Source organism: Gymnoscopelus microlampas (assembly GCF_963454915.1).
Source record: "Gymnoscopelus microlampas genome assembly, chromosome: 4".
Classification (NCBI taxonomy): domain Eukaryota; kingdom Metazoa; phylum Chordata; class Actinopteri; order Myctophiformes; family Myctophidae; genus Gymnoscopelus; species Gymnoscopelus microlampas.
Window position 1 is genome coordinate 13,273,510 of NC_139941.1, and position 22,603 is coordinate 13,296,112.

Genomic DNA, 22,603 nt, shown 5'->3' on the forward strand with positions numbered 1-22,603 from the left:
TTTGTCTATGTGGCTAATACTGTACGTCACTAAAACTGTCAGTTAAACCAGGGGTCTTCAACAGGGGTCCGGGACCCCTAGGGGATCCTCAGAGTTACTACAGGGGGTCCGCCAAATCTTTGTGTGAACTTGAACCCTAGCTTGTAGATCTGCTGTTTTTGGCGGAGAGGTATAGGTGTAGAGGGAAAAAAGAGCAGACCAAGTAAACAAAAAAGTTCAATCTGAAACAAAATGTTATACAATATAGAGGGGGTCCCTGCCTCATCTGTCTCTCAACTAGGGGGTCCTTGGGCTGAAAACGTTGAAGACCCCTGAGTTAAACTGTTCTCCAGCGGCTGCAAAAAAAAAAGAAAAAAGAAACGTGGGTTTAAACACACTCAGACACCCCCAAATTGAAAAAGGCAACCCCCCACCTCTCTCTCTACTGACTGTACTCTGTCAGTCGGCAGGAGAGAACGCAGGGTTGAAAGAGAGACAGAAGGAGTGCAGATTGGATGGGAAGCAGATAGAGGCAGAACACTATCTGGAAATAGCAGGGTTGGATTCGCAGGGGAGTAATGAATGGGAGAACCATGCCACTGCTTTTGATATCCCTGCTTCTGGACTGGTCAGACTCAATTAAATACATGTATTGTATTTGTACGTATGTTTGACATGTTTGATATTTATATTTGATGATATCACAATTGAACCATTTAATTAGAAATGTATTTTAACCACATTAACCCTGGTGTCCCTGTCATTTGTCAAGCTTTCAACAAAATACAAATAATAATTCCAAAATAGTGGAAATGGCAGATCTACCAGGCCAGCTCAATGTGTCGCATCGTGAGCTTGTAGATCGGATATTTTTGCTAATTGTTGTACCAAAAATCATGTAGGACTTAAAGCCTTACTATGAAACTTTTTTTTATGAATACAATGTAATTTTGTTCAATCTGTCTGGTAGAGTATGTTAATACAATATAACTTAACAATTGGGGTGGTTGTATTTTGCCTCTCTGCTCTTCTATTGAGACATTTAGATCGTGTCAAAGGTCATGTTTCACCTAGACACAGGGTCTGACTACGAATTTGGACCTGATGGTCAAGATAAAATGTATACCCAGAGCAAGCACGTCGGCTCTATTAGCTCAATTGTAAAAACTTGCACAGGAAACCAGGTTCAAATCCAGGGTAGAAGAGGAATGTTACATACCGGTAGTGCTGCTTTAAGTGGTTAAAAATAGGTTATTTTTTCCCATTTCCTGAAAAGTAACAGCTTTGGACGTTTCTCGTCCGACAGTGACAACATGCTATAGCTAGTCTCATCATTGAGGCTTGCTAAATGTTCCAACCAAAGTGTGCATTTGTGTGCTAAAGGGATCAACATCCACAGAGATTCCTTCAAATAAGCTGAGAGTGTGTGTCCGCCTGATTTCGGATCGCAGGATAAGATCGGTGCACTAAGTTTTAACCTGTCCCTTGTTTGCTTGAATACAGCTCCCAGAATGGTTTGAGCTGAAGAGACACTGGTACGGTTTGCATATCGTTGCTGTCGGGCAGAAACCTCTGATCTCCATGTTTTAACTGTTTGTGTTTTTTCGTAAATGAATGCCCTACTTGATCATAGTGTCACTCAAAAGCATCAAAAGTAGCAGATCTGCAAGCTTGAAATGTGGCGCGAAGCGATGCGTTTTGAGCTTGCAGGTCTGCTACTGTTGCCATTTTTTTATTTGAACGCAGAAAAGTAACAGCTTTTGGACATATGAGGTTTCCACCTGACAGAGACGATATCTCTGCCCAGAAAGTGATATAACATAACAGACAGATCCGCTGCTCCTTTGAACTGATATAACAGTTCTCATCTGTAGCCATTCGGTGCAGGGATTTCTTCTTGCATTCCTAGTAAGCACTTGGTTTTATTAAGGACATAAAATTATGTCTAGACTTTTTTCTTTTCTTCTTTTTTTTTTTTTACTACCCAGACAAAAGGCAGAGATTCTGCACGGCAGTATCATTCACTGCCACAACGAACTGATAATTTGGTGAGAGATTACTGTGATAATCCCCGGCTATATGCTTCAATTGTAAAGAGCCCGCAGTCACTGAAGCCATTTTCTTGCGGATTAGACCTAAGGCGGCCACCAGTGACATCTATTTCCTTTGCTACTTAGGATCATTTGCAGCAGGTCCTCCTCTGTAGCTCGCGCAGTACTTGAGTTATAACTGCTATTAGCAATGTGGGATTTAACTGCGGAACTGAACAAATCCTCTAAAACAACCTCTGAAGCCAATCTTAAAGGTTACGTATTTGGGTCATGTTCCGCAGTGCCGCGGCACCAAACTTTATTTGCAACGGGAGAAGTGCAAGTGAGGTGACTTTAATCCCACTGTTGGCATGCTCTAACGTTGATTAGATTATTGAATATTTTGTCACATGGCATCCCGTCGCAGTGGTTTTCAAAGGGTTCTGCAGCACCTGGGGGCGGGGCTAATAAGCCTTTTCGGAATAGGGGGGCTGCAGCCAGAGGCTTTGGGGGTAAAAGTTTGGGACCCACTGTCCTATCACACAACTTTTGTCCTTGTGTTATAGGGCTTTATCTGTCTGATAATACCCCCTCCCTACTGTAGTTCCCAAACCAAATGAGTGATTGTGTCAACTGGGAGCCTGGCATACTGAACACACTGAAGTTATACATTTGTCGACATGCACCACATAACGAGTAAAGCCCAGTTCATGCTTTGGAGACAAAGTGTAGCGCGAAGTGCACGTCGCTTGACAAAACCAACGTGTTTGCCACTGAGAAAGGTGGTCACTGTGTCGACACTTTGTCGCTGCCGATTAACGGTTATTCAGTGAACTTCGTGCAGCTCAGGTGTTACGGTCCTGTCTCTTCGCCCTATCCTTCCGTCTGCTTGTTTTGTCCTGTTGTGTCTTTGTGGAACATGGCCCCTGGATCATCATCAGGAGGCAGTTTTTTTCCCCTAAAAATATCCCCCATGCCGTCGGAGATTTGTTTTATCTAAATTGGGTTCTCATGGAGAGCAGCCGCTGTGCGAGTGGCGTGGCTGCTCTCCACATCAATGAGAGAGATCTTTAACACAGGCTTCTGAGTGGATGTCTTGCTGACAAGCAGTGCTGGAGAAACATGTTTAATGAGAGATGGGAGGAAGCATGCCCGCCCACACACACACACACACACGCGCACGCACGCAAGCGCGCGCGCACAGCACGCTCTGCCACATTCAAATCTCAGAGATTAAAAGAATCCTGCCGTTTAGTCCGTTCCAAAATGAGAAACACGATCGCCCCCCCCCCCCTGGGGAGAGCCGGGGAGGAGATAGCCTTTTATTTGTTCAGGAGGGTTTTTGTGGCTATGTGAAGGGAGTCGACGGGAGATGGAGAGGTCAACTGCTAATGATGGGGTGGGTGGGTGGGGAAGGCTTCTTAATGGCTAGGTGCGTTTGATTTCTGTCCGCGCGGAGCAACGGGTAGTCTGGCTTTCCTCCCGAACATCGCTGTTCCCAAAGTGCGCCGTCGGGGTGACATGAATCCAACGTGACATTCCTGGGAATGTTTCCCCGTTTGTCTTCTGAAAGATTGTTCAAATGTTTCTTTTCTTTTTTCTTTTCTCTTTTGTTCCAAGAGACCATTCTCAAGAGAGAAATAGGTCACGTTTGGGGGACGAAAAATACAATACTGTTTTCAATGTTTCCGTTCAGTTTTAGTCCATGTGTGTATATTTTTGTCCATAAATTGTTAATCATTACAGGTATTTGTTTTTGTTTTCTTTTACTGTAACTTTATTTTATTGACGACGATTTATTGACGACGTCAGTAAATCAGTAACAGAGCAACGCATATCATGTTAATGTGTTCAATAGCTGTTTAGTGATGGCAATAAAGTGACTGTAACAACATGCTATGTATGCGTCCTCTAATTTCATCCCTGCTGGAGCCAAGCGTTTGGCTGGTATTACACGATCAAAGTGCCAACGCGTCTGTCGCCAGTAGGCCCTGATGGCCGTTACCGTGATGCATTCATCTACCCAGAAGGTACTGCTCTATGCACAGCAGACATATTGGCTAATCAGACAATATCAGAAATTCGGCCTCTTCCTCAATTCCTTCGCAGGTGGTACTGATGATACTAATGAAGGCTCTGTTCCATTCTGGTCAAACAGAGTCAGGGTGCTGATATTGTGATAATGTCGGCTCACTGGAAACACTCTGCTACACCAGTGGGTCTCAAAGTGTGGTCCAGGGACCCTCATTGTTCCTTGAGGGGGCTCCAAATGGCCGTGTATAACTCGGAGAGTGTACATACGGAACCGAATGGTGTTACGAAACCATTTGTGCACTCTCAGAGTTATGGGTGTCCTTGAAATTAAAAAAGCTTGAGAACCACTGTGTTACACTAAATTGATTATTCATTATCACACCATTATTCATTAGTGTCATTGGTAACACCTATGAAGGAAGTATGGAATACTGGTATGGAATTTCTGCTGTGCATAGAGCCTGTTTGTCTCAAAATAATGAAGAACTATTTCTTGTTCATGAAGGTGCTTCTGTGGCCTATTGGCAGCGTGTACAAGAAATTTGCTTTGCAATATTAGCTCCGGAGAGGCACACACACACACACACACACACACACACACACACACACACACACACACACACACACACACACACACACACACACAAAGAGACAGACAGGCTAGACGACTCACTCGATAGGAGCCACGCCGTAAAAAAGCGTAAAGGTTAAACGGAGGAAGATGAGGAAGATGTAGATGGAAAGGGGAAGGCGGGAGGAGAATGCCAGCGGATGATGGAGTGATGCATACAGTTATGCGATGGGCCGTGATGGATGGATGGGTGGATGCAAGGCATGGGAACATTCCTGTAGACATGGACGAGACGAATCAATAACTGCAACCTTCCGCACATGACAGCAGAGGGGACGGCGGAATAGTTACCGCTCCCACAGACACACACACACACACACACACACACACACACACACACACACACACACACACACACACACGCACACACACACACACACACACACACACGTCCACCTTGCACACAGACACCCTGTCAAAACATACTGTATATAACTCACAGCAATATCATTTCATAAACCTTTCAACAGTATGCTATGCTACACCATGGGGTTCCCAAACCTTTCCATGCCAAGGACCCCCAAATAGCTATAGCCTCTGTTCGCCCCCCCCCCCCCCCCCCCCCACATGTACTGTAGGAACTGTAAGGAAAAGTTCGATCTTTGTACTTTTCCCTCACTGTCCTTAACAACCTGTTGTTTGATGCATATATCGTCTCTGTCGGGTGGAAACCTCATCCAAAAATGCGGTGCGTTTTGCGGTGCGTTTTGAGCTTGTAGATCTGCTACTTTTGATGCTTTTGTGTGACGCAGTAGTGTGATCAAGTAGGGCGTTAATTTACGAAAAAACACCCAAAAAAAGGTAAAATATGGAGATAAGAGGTTTCTACGATATATGACTTTCATGGCGGATGTGATTCCAGTGCTATTGTACTTTATTTGGAAAAGAACAAGGCGCCAGTGACTGATGTAATACTCACACAGGACAGACGCAATACAACACAGGTATGTGACAAGCGCAGCGGGGTTGTCTGCGGAGCAACGGGAAGGCTTGATGATGTGATGCGACGGAGGGAATGGAGAGGAGTCAGATTGTATGACTTCTCTTTGATGCCGCTTTTTACTTCCAACTACTGTACTATTCATAAGATTATTGTGACAGTTTAACCACTTTTTTTTAAGGCCGTTTCACAATAGGGGGCCAACACAGCGCGAGGGTAAGGCTATGTGGGGGGTCATTGGCAAGGGGGAAGTTTGGGAACGTCTGCTGTAGGCTAGGCTACTGTAACTACATTATCAGGAGCACAAATGTACAGGATGTTTTTTATATAGCATGCTATCTAAAAAACAATCAATCGTTTTTGTGGAAACAATTCAGAATTTGAAAAAAAAAAAAACAGCATTGCAGAGCCAGTGCAATGAATAAAAAGGTGTTACTTCATATAGGATGGTATCAGGATGGGTTTTCAAAGCAGTAGCTTTGTTGGCGCTGGTTTTCTCCAGCGTCCGAGGCCATTCATTGCATTTCGATTTCTCTACACCAGTGGTTCTCAAAGTGGGGTCCAGGGACCTTCAAGGTTCCTTGAAAGCGGGTTCCAAATAGACCCTTACAGGTCTGTAGTTCTGAGAGTGTACAAATGGAACCAAATGGACCCGAGTTATGGGCATCCTTGAAAGTAAAACGTGTGTATACAATACAGGATCTATTGTTGTGCACAAGCTAACATTCATCCGCCAAAGTGAGGGAAAAGAAATGAGATGAAACGATGGAATAATGATTGAGAAAAGAGAGACGTGGCAATTTTGTAGCCATGTTTGTTTGATGAATACATTTCTGACTGTCTGAACACAAAAGGAAATGTTTGATGTTTCACATTTGATGTCTACAGTATGTATTGAGTAGGCTAGTGGAGAGGTATTTGTGGTGACCAAGGAAACCGTTCCAAATGCAATTCACACACACACACACACACACACACACACACACACACACACACACACACACACACACACACACACACACACACACACACACACACACACACACACACACATGCCGTGGGTGGTGAAGGAAGCCAGCCACAGCCAAACAGATCTACAATTAAATGCCAAGATTGACAGGCAGATTTGGACAAATATCAATCGTTTTGTGGCATTCAGCCGGGCCCCACTCATATATTTGTCACTAAATTCTAAAGTCTCTCTCTCTCTCTCTCTCTCTCTCTCTCTCTCTCTCTCCATCTTTCTCAGCCTCTCCCCATGTCAGTGAGATCATAAAAGAGCAGGGAGAGACATAAGGAGCTAGAACTTCACGTTTTGCACAAATGTCACCTTGGACCCAAGGATGAACTAATTAGAATGTGGGGGTCAAAGGTCAATGTCACTTAGAACTCACAAAACATGTTTCATACATTGCGATATAGATCAAAAATACACATGAACCTTAGTACCTTTTGCTGGGCATGTCATAATAGGGGAAAATTGGCTTCGGAAAGGCTCCAAGAATCTACATACTGTGTGTGTAGATTCACACATGATGGCAAATATTGCTTTGAGGGTAAGAATAATGCCCTGCCATGATACACACGTGCACACACAAACCAACACACACACACACACACACACACACACACACACACACACACACACACACACACACACACACACACACACACACACACACACACACACACACACACACACACACACACACACACACACACACACGCACACACACACACACACACACACACACACACACGCTCGTCACGTATTATCTCAATCTCCCTCATCTCTCTCACACATATGCATGTCCAGACATGTCCCAGTTGATTTAGTAGCCTGAGGCATGCCTGTCTGTAAATTGTCTATCATGTTCCTGCTGTCCCTTGTTCCCTGACTGGGAATTAAAGACAGAGGGACGTGGACCAGGAGAGAGAGCTTTACAGAGCTGTGTGTGACGTGGGTGCGGCCATATTAGCTGAATGAGTATAGGTAAGTCGCCTGGGAAACAGAAGGTATCAGGGTATGGTTCCTAGCCCTGGCAATGTGTCTAGTAGGTCAGTAGTTCTCAAACTTTTTGGTGCCCCAAAATTATGTGTATTTGGCTGCGGACCGCCATCTGAAAGTGTTTTGTGCCGGGGACCAAATTCAAGTATATACATTCAAAGATTTGAAAAGAAAATCACTATTTTCCCAAAAGCTCATAGCCCGGCACGAATCATAGTGAAAATGGCAGATCACGTCTTGAGCATATGAAGCTATTTGATCTATTTTGGACGATTTTCGAGATATGCATGACACACAGAGACGCACACGCACACGCACACGCACACGCACACGCACACACACACACACACACACACACACACACACACACACACACACACACACACAGATGTCATGCATTTAGATAGATGTGACAAAGATAAGGATTGAATGATTGTGCTCTAAGTTTGAAGGGATGCGATGAAGAGGTAGTTAACCACTTAAACCCCATTATGGTTGACAGGAGTCCCTCAGGGCTACATACTAGTGTCTTTTCTGTTTTCTATTATTGTGGGGAAAGCTTTCGATGTTGTGAGCTTGTCGATCTGCTATTTTCTGCCAAAGCCTTCCCCACAATAAGAATGCTGCAGGTTTAAGTGGTTAATGTAACCACATACATCCTATAGGCCGTTTTACTTCTTTGATGCTTAGTCCCAGCCCATTTTCCCTTTACACCAAATCTCATAGCCGAACATCTACAAGCTTGCATTGTAAGTTGCATCACAACGCGTTGTGAGCTTGTAGATCTGCTATTGTCGCCAAATGTTCACAATGTTTTTCCCGAATGTTCTCCACACTGTATTATGACATTGTCAGAATAGAGACGCTAGCTTTCATGAGGTTCAAAGGTTCTTATTTGTGCTGACGGCGAACCGGCTTAAAGGACTTAGCCTACAGTTGAAAAGTATTGGTGAACAGGCTGCAGTTTTGATTTGCACGGCCCATGCAATGTAGCGCTGTGCGCTGAATTATCATATTTACATTTGCATACTGTACATGCAGCCCTACCAGATGCAAGGTGGATCTTTTCTGTTGCTTGCACGACACAATAGTGAATATGGGCTTGTGATTTGTAAGCTTGTACCAAATGGCCTTCCTGTATGAAAATGCGTGCGTGCGTGCGTGCGTGCATGTGTGCGTGTGTTGCGTGCGTGTGTGTGCGTGTGTGTGTGTGTGTGTGTGTGTGTGTGTGTGTGTGTGTGTGTGTGTGTGTGGCGGGGGGGATCTCTATAAAATGGGTTTCAATGGGATATGAGTTTTTAATATGATTTGTAATAGTCCAAATGTTTGTGTATGAGGTGTACAGTGAATAATGGCCTAATTGGTCTGTCTGTGTGTGTGTGTGTGTGTGTGTGTGTGTGTGTGTGTGTATGTTGATGTGTGTACGGTTAAGTGTTGATTTTCCCAGGGTTTGAGTTCATTAAACTGACGTTTATATCGATGACTAAGCATGTTTGTCCTTGAACGCGTGTGTGCACATTGAAAACACACACACACACACACGCACGCACGCACACACGCACGCACGCACGCACGCACACACACAAACTGCCTTTCTGTGTGTTTATCAGGGTTGTTGGATTACACAGGGATTGTATTGTTCTGCTGTGCTATTGACTCACTGCCTCGGCTCGCACGCATGCACAAATGCATGCACACACGCACACACACACACACACACACACACACACACACACACACACACACACACACACACACACACACACACACACACCAGTTAGACAGTATCAGTTCTGGTAGACTGAAGAAAGGGAATTCATATAGTAGGCCTACTTTACACAAAACATTACGCATTAACACAAAAAAACATCTAGATCATTATGACAAACAAAATAACCACATAAAAGGACATTTGAATTCAATTAAAAATGAGAATAAGTTAAAAAACTAAAACAAAAACAGCAGAAAGACGACACAATAAAATGACAGTGCAGAAGTGTTATGCATTGGGCCATATGTGTATTTCCCTTTGTGGTGTCTTGCCCTGAGCAGTGTGCATGTCTTTTCCCTCTTGAGTGAGTGGTGCTGATTTAGTTATTGGTTACCAGCTGGTGTGAGTGGTGACTGATTGTGGCTGAGTCTGAGTTGGCTAACTAGTTGGTGGAACCTGGCTGGTGATTGGTAGCTGTGACCATGGCTCAACTATAAAGATGGCTGTCACCATGCATCTAATAGTACATGGATGTTTTCCTTCTGAACACACTAGTCTGCTATATCACAGTGTATGTAGTTCTCAAAGTTGGGGCTGGAGAGGTTCCAGGTGGTCCCCTTCGTTATTGGTTAATAGCATCACAATTAGAGTTCTCAATGTTCATAAAACATGGTAAGTTAGTAAGTTATGCACAAAATAGGCTAAAGCTTATGGTTAAACCCCCGTTGTCAACTTGTCTCCCTGACCATCAGGGAGACACACTGCTGCTGCTGGCTTTGTCATTTATATTTCTCCTTCCTTCAATGGTGTCGCGCCGAACACAGCGGCAGAACTACACCCGAAACGTGTTCATCTGTCTTTTATACCTGGTTTGCAGATCTGCTCTGACCTGTTAATCTATACAGTAGCTGTACACGCCCACCAATTGGATCATCCTCTGCCATTGCCTTATTTATGGCCGTTTAAGAAACTGATCTACAAGTTCCAAACGTGTTAGATCCTGATGCATTGTAGTCTTCAGTGGGCTTGTAGATTGAATGGCTATTTGGTGCACAACACCAGCCTGCAATTAAGTATAAATCGGGAGGAGGATCCAATAGCAGAAACTTCTCGCTGCCTGACAGACTGTCACTGTGTGTGTGCTCTGTAGCCCTGACTGAGCCTCCCTCCACTCCAGTCACAGAGTAAAAGTGAAACGCCAGTCATCGCCGTCAGCAGCATCTTCATAATAGATACATTTTTCATTTACATTTTTCATCATGTGAGAATTAAAAAAAAATGTGAAATGTAAAGAATTACGAGTAATTGGCATACATTTGCGGCCGGCTCGGCCCGAAAACGTCGGGTTCGGGTAGACATTGGCAGACCTTGACATGAAAAAGTTTGAAACCACTGTCTCAGTGTTTGTTAGACTTGATAGTGTTAACATGTGGTACGTGTAGGGGTGGGTGGCCTTTGTTTTTTTGTTACTCATTTGTTTGTTTTTCTTTTGTTAGACATAGTAAGATCTCTGTGCTTTTATTTTCTTTATGATAAAGGTTAGGGTAAGACAATATTCTGATTAGGTTTTTGTGTCCAGGGGCCCACCCTGAGGTCATTTTACCCCTGTTTTCAAATCTAAAAATAAACCAATCTCTGTTGGTTTTAACCTGGTGTTGGCTGGCTGGACTGGGAAGCAGGGAGTTTTGTGTTGCACCTGGTGACCCCTAAGCTGGATCATAACAGAAGAAATGAGTAAAAAGCAAGAGGTAGTAGCAAACAGAACATCTTTGATTTAACTGAGAATTGTAGCAGACCTGTCGGGTTTTCTGGGCGTTTGTTCCGGATTTGTGGTGCATTAAAAACTAAACTGCTTCTCCACATTTTAGTTCTGACTCTGAGCTGGACTCTTACAGGTCCATTTGGTTCCATTTGTACACTCTCAGAGTTATGGGGGTCCTTGCAATCAAAAAAAGAATTTGAGAATCACTGGTTTAGAGAGACAGCGGCATCGGTGGGGGTGGGGGTGTCTGGCATGCACATTGGTTTGTGTAGTGAGTGCAGCAGAATGTGCATATGTGCATGAAATTGAAGGAGCAACAGCATCAATGAGAAACATGATTTTTTTCTTTTCTTTTTTTCGCAGGGTTGGCCTTGCGTCCCGGCCTGGCGTGAAAAATGCACCAAACGGCCCACTGAGGCATGAGATTCAGATTGGACCACGCTGCTGTGCTCTTTATGAGAACGGACTGTATGTACGGTATGTGTGATGACAAACTCCTGCTGTGCGATCATACTGTATAACTCTACGCTGTCCCTTTCTGTTTCTATTTCCTCCACCTGTCTGTCTGTCTTTCCTCCCTCCCTTCTCATTCCTGCTCCCTCTCCTCTTCCTCATTGTTAAAAGATTCAATCTCCATGCTCCTGCTCCATTTAACTAACAGCACTTTTAGACTAAAATAACACTAAGATAACACAAAAAAGTCCTGGGGCCTTCTTTCCATTGTGGTCCTATGTATTAAATTCATCAACAGATCATATTTAACACATTAATTGATTGATTAAGCTCTTGTATATACTGAGCTATTCCTGTTTCAGCACCTCTTGATGTGGAAACAATGTATTTCTCTGCAGCAACATTTGGATTCGGGGGCAACCTGTGTATACTAGAATACAGCTCACAAACTATACAGCGCATAACAGCCTCCCTCCAGTACAAAGTGAGCTATAAAGCAATATTTGAAGGACTTTGATCCAAAACGTTGTTGATACATAAAGTTGGAGAAGGGTTGCCTAAGGAATGCTGAACAAACTTTTGTTTGCAAATATCAAAATAATGATTTCCGCTCATATCAGACAACATAAAACAATAAGATGAATTGAGAATAAAACGTAACTATTGCACATATTTACATTTCTATTCTGCACTTTTCAAATTTATCAAAGCAAGAAAGTTGCCAATGAAGGGTTAACTTCTACAAAGTGTGGGCCAATCTCAACCACGTGATAAAAAACTATAATAAACAGCACAGCAGTGTGACAACAGTTCATTCTTTCAATGTATGTATGTATGTATGTATGTATGTATGTATGTATGTATGTATGTATGTATGTATGTATGTATGTATGTATTTATGCAGTGATGAGCTGTGGATTTTTGAGCTAAGGGGGCTCTATTTTCTGACGTCACGTGCACGCGCACACATGTGCACATAGCCGATCAGCTCAGTAATTACATTTCTTATTATTTAGTTACGTTGTTAATTTGTTGTTTTTATTTTTGTTTCAATTAATTAATTATTTTATTTTCCTTTTAGTTTTATATAAAAGCCCTATAAACTTACTTAAAATAATCAGACAACTTGTCTGTCTCAGAGAACTGGGTCCTCTGCTAAGCGATCCCTTCAGACTCTGCAGTGCAGAGACTGTTGTCTCTCATTGTGAGAGGAATGTAACACATTCAATTCAAGTCCATGGCTTTTCTCGAGTAGCCTAATGTTATGCAAAGCAGCCAGGTAGGGGCTATTGAGAACGGCTCGCCGCTGACGGCGCGAACCTTGAGAGGCTATTGTTTAAACAGTAAGGTGTTAAAGACCACCGCTGACGGTGCGTGCTCGTGCGTGCATGTGGAGCACACCCGAGCCCCCATAGCGCCAGAGCTAAGGGGTCGCCGACCACCTGAGCACCCCCTACAGCTCATCAGAGAGAGAGAGAGAGAGAGAGAGAGAGAGAGAGAGAGAGAGAGAGAGAGAGAGAGAGAGAGAGAGAGAGAGAGAGAGAGAGAGAGAGAGAGAGAGAGAGAGAGAGAGAGAGAGAGAGAGAGAGAGAGAGAGAGAGAGAGAGAGAGAGACTAAATTGTGCTATAAAAATAGCTAACTTGACTTTATCTTTACTTATCAGTGTGTAGAAATGGCGTCTGCCAGCAGTCTCCCGTCTGAAGAGCAGTTCCTGTGTTCTATCTGTCTGGATGTGTTCACTGATCCAATCGGCACTCCATGTGGACACAACTACTGCAAAAGCTGCATCACACATTACTGGGACACTAATGATGTATGTCTGTGTCCACTGTGTAACAAAAGGTTCTCTAAAAGACCAGAGATCTTTGTCAATACTTTCATTTCTGAGATGGTTGATCAGTTCAGAAAGTCAAAGCAGCTGAGAAAAACATCCAACACGATCCAAGAACCTGCTAAACCAGATGAAGTGTCATGTGACGTCTGCATTGAGACCAAGCTCAAGGCTCTTAAGTCCTGTCTAGTGTGTCTGACGTCCTACTGTGAGACTCACCTGGAGCCTCATCAGAGAGTCACAGCGTTAAAACGACACAAACTAATCGACCCTGTAAAGAACCTGGAAGACATTATGTGTAAGAAACATGACAGACCTCTGGAGTTGTTCTGTAAGACTGACCACATGTGTGTTTGTCAGTTCTGCACAGAGTCAGACCACAAGTCACATGAAATTGTATCTCTGAAAGAGGAATATGAAGAGAAGAAGGCAGAGCTGGGAAAGACAGAGGCTGAAGTTCAGCAGATGATCCAGGAGAGACAAGAGAAGATTCAGAAGGTCAAACACTCAGTAGAGCTCAGCAAGAAAGATGCAGACAGAGAGATAGCGGACAGTGTGCAGGTCTTCACTGCTCTGGTGAGCTGTATTGAGAGAAGCCAGGCTGAGGTCATTGATGTGATTGAAGAGAAGCAGAAAGAAACACAGAAACAGGCTGAAGGCTTCATTAAAGAGCTGGAAAAGGAAATCACTGAGTTAAAGAAGCAAAGCTGTGAGGTGAAGCAGCTCTCACACACTGAAGACCATCTCCACCTTCTCCAGAACATCAATTCCATCAACACCCCTCCACCTACCAAGGACTGGTCAAAGGTCAATGTCCATCAGTCTTCATATGTGGGGACTGTGAGGACAGCTGTGACTCAGCTGGAGAAGACACTCAGTAAAGAGATGAAGAAGCTGGGTGAAGCTGAGCTGATCAGGATCCAGCAATATGCGGTGGATGTGAGTTATCGAGAAGTGAGTTATCGAGATCTAAAGAAGAACCTTTCAGCCAACACAGGGAGAAAATCTAATAATGTATATGTCTTTGGAAAACAAAGCTTCTCCTCAAGAAGGTTTTACTATGAGATTCAAGTTAAAGGGAAGCCTGATTGGTGTTTTGGAGTAGCCAGAGAGTCCATAGACAGGAAGAGAGCATTCACATGGTGTATAGGGTTGAGGAAAGGAAATGAGTACAGGGCTGCTGGTGACCCTCCTGTCATCCTCACTGTAAGAGAGAAGCTCCATAAAGTGGGAGTGTTTGTGGATTATGAGGAGGGCCTGGTCTCCTTTTATGACGTGGAGGCCAGAGTGCATCTCTACTCTTTTACTGGCTGCACCTTCACTGAGAAACTCTAGCCATACTTCAATCCATGGAGCAACGATAGTGGTAAAAACTCTGCTCCTCTGACCATCTCAATTACACAAATTAAACTAATCCTCAGCTTTCCTTGAAAAGAAAAGCTGAGGATTAGTCTGTATATTTAAGGCTCATGTTAGCTTTTTTCATCAAACTGTCAAATCCATACAATTGTTATATGAAATACAATTCTAAATATTATTACTATTATATTTTAAAAACTTTAATTAATTTAGCAACATGTCTGAAAAGACTAATATGGTTTGCAAAGGGCGTTCTCCTTTGAAGATTTTAGGTGAAAAATCAGTTTTGTACTTTAGAGCAGTGGTTCCCAAAATGTTTAGCTCGAGACCCAAAAGAGAAATTGGGGGAATGTCCCCCGGGAGACGAACTAGTGAAAATAGCCGATATACAAGCTCACTACAAGTCGCATCGCAACGTGTTGTGAGCTTGTAGATCGGCTATTTTCACTACTTAATAGTATTTGTTTCCCTGTAAATATGTTTTTTAATGGAATTATTTTGAAAAAACGTTTGAATTAGTTTTTAACCTATGAAGAATTGTGATTTTCTTGTAAACCTTTTGAAAAAAATAATAATTAAAAACAAAATGTAGGAAACAAAAAATAAAGTGGTATTCACTCACAACCCATAAAGATTGGTATGTATGTAGCCTGCACACACCACTTATTTTGTTGTTATTAGCTTTTTTATTCAGTGTATTTTTAAAACTTTGTTAAGAGAAAGCTTTACTTATATTATTCTATTAACACTGATAGAGCTGTTATTTTTCCTTATCACCCATATATATATATACCAATGCAGGGCGAAACATAACATCAGTATGTATATAAGTACCAGATAACTTTCATCAAAGGCGACAAAGAAAAACCAGACTCAGGACACAGGCAGCCATGGATGTAGGGAAGTATATTATTCAGAGAGAGAGAGTGGAAGGTTTACAGTATCAGCAGGTGTTCACGCATCATCGGTCGTCGTCTCTCTCTCGTTAAACAGAGAAAGCCCTGGACTTTAACAGCGTCCGGTAACATAAACATATGACATCATTGAAGATACATCGAGCGTCCAGCCTTCGGAGGTGTAGTCCTGCCATTGGTGGATAGTGATGATTACGTCGTCGTCAGATGAGGATGAGGATGGTAGATGATGAAGATGATGATGATGGTGTGACCGTTTATCTTTGGAAAAACAGCGTCCACATGTCTCGAATAACATGTTGACCTCGGGTCTGACCGGTCACTGGTCAGTGGTGACTTCAGTGGCGCTGAAGGAATTGTTAGCGCAGAGGAGAACACCGAGATACAGTGTTCTTAAAACAACTGATAGCCACAGAACGCCTGTAGCTAGTTTGACCTTGCATAGACAGAGAAATAGCAGAATAGTACATGACAGAGTTTAGGCCAATATGACAGCATTATATTAATTTGACATTTAAAGCAGGTTTAGGGCACTAGACAAATTATGATCAATCAAAATAACTCCATCAAACACTAACATGAATATTTGATTCACTATAATGTTATGGATTTCACCTTTAATTTTTACCACCGCAACTGACAAAACAAGTCATTGAGACTCTAGTCCTTTCACAACTGGACTACTGCTCAATGATCTGGTCAGGGGCAAACAAGAGGGACCTGGGAAAGCTGCAACTGGTTCAAAACAGAGCAGCTCGGCTTGCCCTTAGGTGTACACCAAGACATAATGTAAACAAAATGCATGTCAAGCTCTCCTGGACATTAGTCTCAGAGAGGCTGATGGTATCACTCCTTGTCTTTTTGAGAAACATTAATGAGCTGAAACATCCAACCTGTCTATATAAGCAACTTACACCTAGCTCTAAAATCCATACGACAAGACATGCCACAGAGGTTGCTATCAAATCCCTAAAGCCAAAACAGTCCATGAAGAGCACAGTGCTGTATAGAGCTATGGCTGCATGGAACACACTGCCAGATCAGATTTCTAAAGAAAAAACTAAAGCAAGCTTCAAAAGACGATTGAAGAGGCATCTAGAAGCCCAAAGATTGTAATTACACAAGCAGCAGACAGGTCATGGTAAACATACAGCAGCATACCCATTCATATAGTTTTTTTTTTTTTTAAATACATGCAGGGATATGGCACTTTCACTAACACAGACACAGACACACACACACACACACACACACACACACACACACACACACACACACACACACACACACACACACACACACACACACACACACACACACACACACACACACACACACACACACATCCTTTCACAATTATGATTAGGATTGTATTTGTTTAGTTTGTTTTTACTTTAAAAGAAGCGAAGGGAGACATTTGTAAAATTACTATTATTATTATTATTATTATTTTATTTTATTTTTTTCTTTCCAAGGAAATGGGGAATCAGAAAATAAGCTGTATGTGATGGTTGATATGAAAGTCACTGTTTGAAGGAAAATTGACGCCGTACACTATTTGTATCATTGTCCTGTAATGTACTGTCGAATGTCATGTTTTATGTTATTTGTGGACCCCAGGAAAATTAGCTGTTGTTATGCACCAGCTAATGGGGATCCTAATAAACTCATAACTCATAATTGAATCCTGAGAGAGTACAAATGGAACCAAAGACTCACTCTTTATGCACTTGGGGTGGGTTGGATTGAGCCTACTCTGGCTTATACTTATAGATTTTATAGTAATTTTCGTGTGCCAAAAATAGCCGCTCTACAAGCTCACATGTGTGTATCATAAACAACCTAATTTATGTTTATTCATTTTTTATTTCGTTTTTGTCTCTGTTTTGAATTAGTGTTGTTGCTCCCTGCCTCAAAAGGACCAGAATGGAAACAAGCCTTCGGGCTTTCTTGTGTTTTTATCCTTTTTAATTCCTTTTCAATAAAGTGCTCATTCAATAATACAGTATAAAATAATATAACATAGTTATTTTAGCTTGTTTGCTAATATTATATCATATTGTTAGCACAGTCTGCTGGGCATGTCACACCAACATTTCACTGCATGTACTACTTGTATGTTGAGGGGGAAATAAAACCTCTTTCTATTTTTATAAATAAACATCTTTTAATCCTAAATCTTCAACTTTGATATTTGACATTACTGCTGACAGTGTTGATTATAGACAATAATACCTTATAGTGAGAGGGTTGCAGGGTGTATTTTAAGGGTGGCATTGTAGATGTATTATTTTGTTCCATAAGAAATGATATAAATATAACTTTTTCCAATGATTTCAATCTTATTTACAAACAAGCCAAGGTACTCATGTTGTGTCTAAGGCTTCAAGACTCTTTGAACAGTCTTGGCCTATTCTGCAAAGGCATAATTACACGCACATTGACAGTGGGTACTAGACTAAATAAACTAATATTTAAAGAGGTAGAGCCCTCAACTCATCTTTATTGAGTTGACGTTCTTAGGATCTTCCATCCTAATACTGTAGAGTTGGGCCCTAAATGTAAATTGTGTGTGTGTGTGTGTGTGTGTGTGTGTGTGTGTGTGTGTGTGTGTGTGTGTGTGTGTGTGTGTGTGTGTGTGTGTGTGTGTGTGTGTGTGTGTGTGTGTGTGTGTTCTGCATTTTATCTGCACTTTGCCACTTCATGAAAGAAGACACGAGTTAAGGGTTAGCTGCTGCTGTTGCATAACCTCAATGACATATCAAAAGCTAAAGTAAAAACCACAGCAATGTGACTACGTTCTCTTTTAACAACTTCACTGCAAATCAACAGCATTCTTAATAAACAGAAAGGACTTACAGACATTGACAGGTGAGCATAGGCTACATAAGCTTTTCTGCAGAGATTACAGACCAAAAACGCATCTTTTTATAATTTCCTGTGTTTTTTTATTTTATGTGGTCCTATATAATTGTCTCAATGAAGTGTTTCAGTGAGGTTAAGTCAAAGTGTCTTTGCATTGATTCACAGCTTGATAAGGGTTGTGTGTGTGTGTGTGTGTGTGTGTGTGTGTGTGTGTGTGTGTGTGTGTGTGTGTGTGTGTGTGTGTGTGTGTGTGTGTGTGTGTGTGTGTGTGTGTGTGTGTGTACTCATGTTGTGTCTAAGGCTTCAAGACTCTTTGAACAGTCTTGGCCTGTTCTGCAAAGGCATACATAATTACACACACATCGACAGTGGGTGTTAGACTAAAGAAAATAATATTTAAAGAGGTAGAGCCCACACCACACCGTCTTTAAGATAAAGGATCACTTTATTGAGTTGACGTTTCGATCCTCACAGGATCTTCATCCTAATACTGTAGAGTTGGAACCTAAATATTGGTGTGTGTGTGTGTGTGTGTGTGTGTGTGTGTGTGTGTGTGTGTGTGTGTGTGTGTGTGTGTGTGTGTGTGTGTGTGTGTGTGTGTGTGTGTGTGTGTGTGTGTGTGTGTGTGTGTGTGTGTGTGTGTGTGTGTGTGTGCTGTTCTTTGGTTAATAGTTTTTTATGTGAAGTGCATTGAGTCTAACTAGTATGAAATGTGCTTTACAAATACAACTGACTTGACTTTCGATTTTGTTCTCAGTGTGTATAAATGGCGTCTGCCAGCAGTCTCCTGTCTGAAGAGCAGTTCCTGTGTTCTATCTGTCTGGATGTGTTCACTGATCCAATCACCACTCAATGTGGACACAACTACTGCAAAAGCTGCATCACACATTACTGGGACACTAATGATGTATGTCTGTGTCCACTGTGTAACAAAAGGTTCTATAACAGACCAGAGATCTTTGTCAATACTTTCATTTCTGGGATTGTTGATCAGTTCAGGAAGTCAAAGCAGCTGAAAAATACATCCAACACGATCCAAGAACCTGCTAAACCACATGAAGTGTCATGTGACGTCTGCACTGAGACCAAGCTCAAGGCTCTTAAGTCCTGTCTGGTATGTCTGGCCTCTTACTGTGAGACTCACCTGGAGCATCATCAGACATCCACACCGTTAAAGCGACACAAACTAATCAACCCTGTAAAGAACCTAGAAGACATTATGTGTAAGAAACGTGACAGACCTCTGGAGCTGTTCTGTAAGACTGACCACATGTGTGGTTGCCAGTTCTGCACTGAGTCAGACCACAAGTCACATGAAACTGTACCTTTGAAAGAGGCATATGAAGGAAAGAAGGCAGAGCTTGGAAAGACAGAGGCTGAAGTTCAGCAGATGATCCAGGAGAGACAAGAGAAGATTCAGGAGGTCAAACACTCAGTAGAGCTCAGCAAGAAAGACGCAGACAGAGAGATATCAGACAGTGTGGAGGTCTTTGCTGTTCTCGTGAGCTGTATTGAGAGAAGCCAGGCTGAGGTCATTGATGTGATTGAAGAGAAACAGAAAGAAACACAGAAACAGGCTGAAGGCTTCATTAAAGAGCTGGAAAAGGAAATCACTGAGTTAAATAAGAGAAGCTCTGAGGTGAAACAGCTTTCACACACTGAAGACCACCTCCACTTCCTCCAGAACCTCACATCCATCAACACCCCTCCACCCACCAAGGACTGGACAAAGGTCCATATCCATCAGTCTTCATTAGTGGGGACTGTGAGGACAGCTGTGGCTCAGCTGGAGAAGACACTCAGTAAAGAGATGAAGAAGCTGTGTGAAGCTGAGCTGAGGAGGATCCAACAATATGCAGTGGATGTAACTCTGGACCCTGATACAGCACACTGCAAACTCACCCTGTCTGAGGGTGGAAAACAAGTGAGTCATGGAGATGTAAAGAAGAACCTTCCAGACTACACAGAGAGATTCTCTAATACTTATTCCGTCTTAGGAAAACAAAGTTTCTCCTCAGGGAGGTTTTACTATGAGATTCAAGTTAAAGGGAAGAATAACTGGGATTTAGGAGTGGCCAGAGAGTCCATCGACAGGAAGGGAGCATTCACATCGACCCCGAACAAGGGTTACTGGACTATAGGGTTGAGGAAAGGAAATGAGTACAGGGCTGCTGCTGACCCTCCTGTCCTCCTCACTGTAAGAGAGAAGCTCCAGAAAGTGGGAGTGTTTGTGGATTATGAAGAGGGTTTGGTCTCCTTTTATGATGTGGAGGCCAGAGTTCATATTTACTCTTTCACTGGCTTCACCTTCACTGAGAAACTCTATCCAATCTTCAATCCACATAACAACATTAGTGGTAAAAACTCTGCTCCTCTGACCATCTCTCCTGTCAATTACACAAATTAAACTAATCCTCAGCTTTCCATGAAAAGATTCATTGTGATTTAAGACAAGTGTGTATATTTAAGGTTCATGTTAGCTTTTTTCATCAAAATGTCAAATCCATCCAATATTGTTAAATTAAATGTTCTTACAATTATATTTTAAGAACTTTAATTCAATTAACAACATGTCTAATGCGGTTTGCAAATGGCGTCCCCCCATTTTAGGTAAAAAATCTGTTTTGTACTTTAGAGCAGTGGTTCCCAAACTTTTTTTGCTCGAGGCTCAAAAGAGAAATTGTATCTCTCCCCGGGACCCAAACTAGTGAAAATAGCCGATCTACAAGATCACAACACGTTGCATCGCGACGTGTTGTGAGCTTGTAGATCGGCTATTTTCACAACTTAAGAGTATTTTTTTCCCTCTAAATTATTTTTTTAATGGATTATTTTTTTAAACGTTTGAATTTGTCTTTAAACTACGAAAAATGTTCTTTCTTTTTTTTAAAAAACCTTTTGAAAAAAGAATAATTAAAAACAATGTAGGAAACAAAAAAAATAGAGGGGTATTCACTCGTGACCCATACAAATTGGTCCGAGACCCACATATGGGTCCCGACCCACTGTTTGGGAAACAGTGCTTTGTCTCTATAGAGACTTGCAATGATTCTGATGTTAATAATAAACTCTTTTACAGTATGCAGCTTATGTTAATGATGAACTACTTTACAGTATGTAGTCACACACCACTTATTTTGTTGTTTTTCATTCTTTATTCAGTGTTTTTTTGTTTTTTTTTGTTAAGAGAACGCTTTACTTATATTATTCTATTAGCATTAACATTAATATTTGATTCATTGCAATGCTATGGATTTCACCTTTAATTGAATTCTGAGAGAGTACAAATGGAACCAAATACTCACTTTGTATGCACTTGGGTTGGGTCCAGCTTTGTCTGGTTTATACTTGTAGATTTATACTTAATCGTGTGCCAAAAATAGTCGCTCTACAGTCTACAAGCTCACATGTCTGTATCATAAATAACCTAATTTATGTTTATGTTTTTGTTTTGTTTTTGTATTTAGTTTCGTCTCTGTTTTGTATTTGTGTTGTTGCTCCCTGCTTCAAAAGGACCACAATGGAAACAAACCTTCGGGCTTTCTTGTGTTTTTATCCTTTTTAATTCTTCAATAAAGTGCTCAATAAATAATACAGTATAATGTAATATAATATAGTTGTTTTCTAATATTATATCATATTGTTAGCACAGTCTGCGGAGCATATGATGTCACACCAACATGTCGCTGCATGTACTACTTGTATGATGAGGGGGAAATAAAACCTCTTTCTATCTGTATAAATAAACCTCTTTTAATCCTAAATCTTCAACTTTTGTATTTGACATTACTGCTGACAGTGTTGATTATAGATAATAATACCATAGGTAGTGAGAGGGTGGCAGGGTGTATTTTAAGGCTGGCATTGTAGATGTATTATTTTGTTCCATAGGAAATGATATAATTATAACTTTTTCTAAGAATGTCCATGTTATTTACATACAAGTGAAGGTACTCATGTTGTGTCTAAGGCTTCAAGACTCTTTGAACAATCTTGGCCTATTCTGCAAAGGCATACATAATTGCACGCACATCGACAGTGGGTGCTAGACTAAAGACACTAATATTTAAAGAGGTAGAGCCCAC

The 22,603-nt window shown here is 41.8% G+C and overlaps 1 protein-coding gene across 1 annotated transcript; it reads left to right on the top strand.

Annotated features, from left to right (window-relative positions):
- Positions 1–13,221: 13,221 nt before the first annotated feature.
- Positions 13,222–21,088, top strand: LOC311043963 (E3 ubiquitin-protein ligase TRIM21-like; the record flags this gene model as incomplete). Its single annotated transcript, XM_084055386.1, has 2 exons — positions 13,222–14,220; positions 19,285–21,088. 2 exons carry the CDS (start codon positions 13,222–13,224, stop codon positions 20,923–20,925), a joined length of 2,640 nt encoding a protein of 879 aa, XP_083911512.1. The 3' UTR covers positions 20,926–21,088.
- Between the last annotated feature and the right edge of the window lie 1,515 nt (positions 21,089–22,603).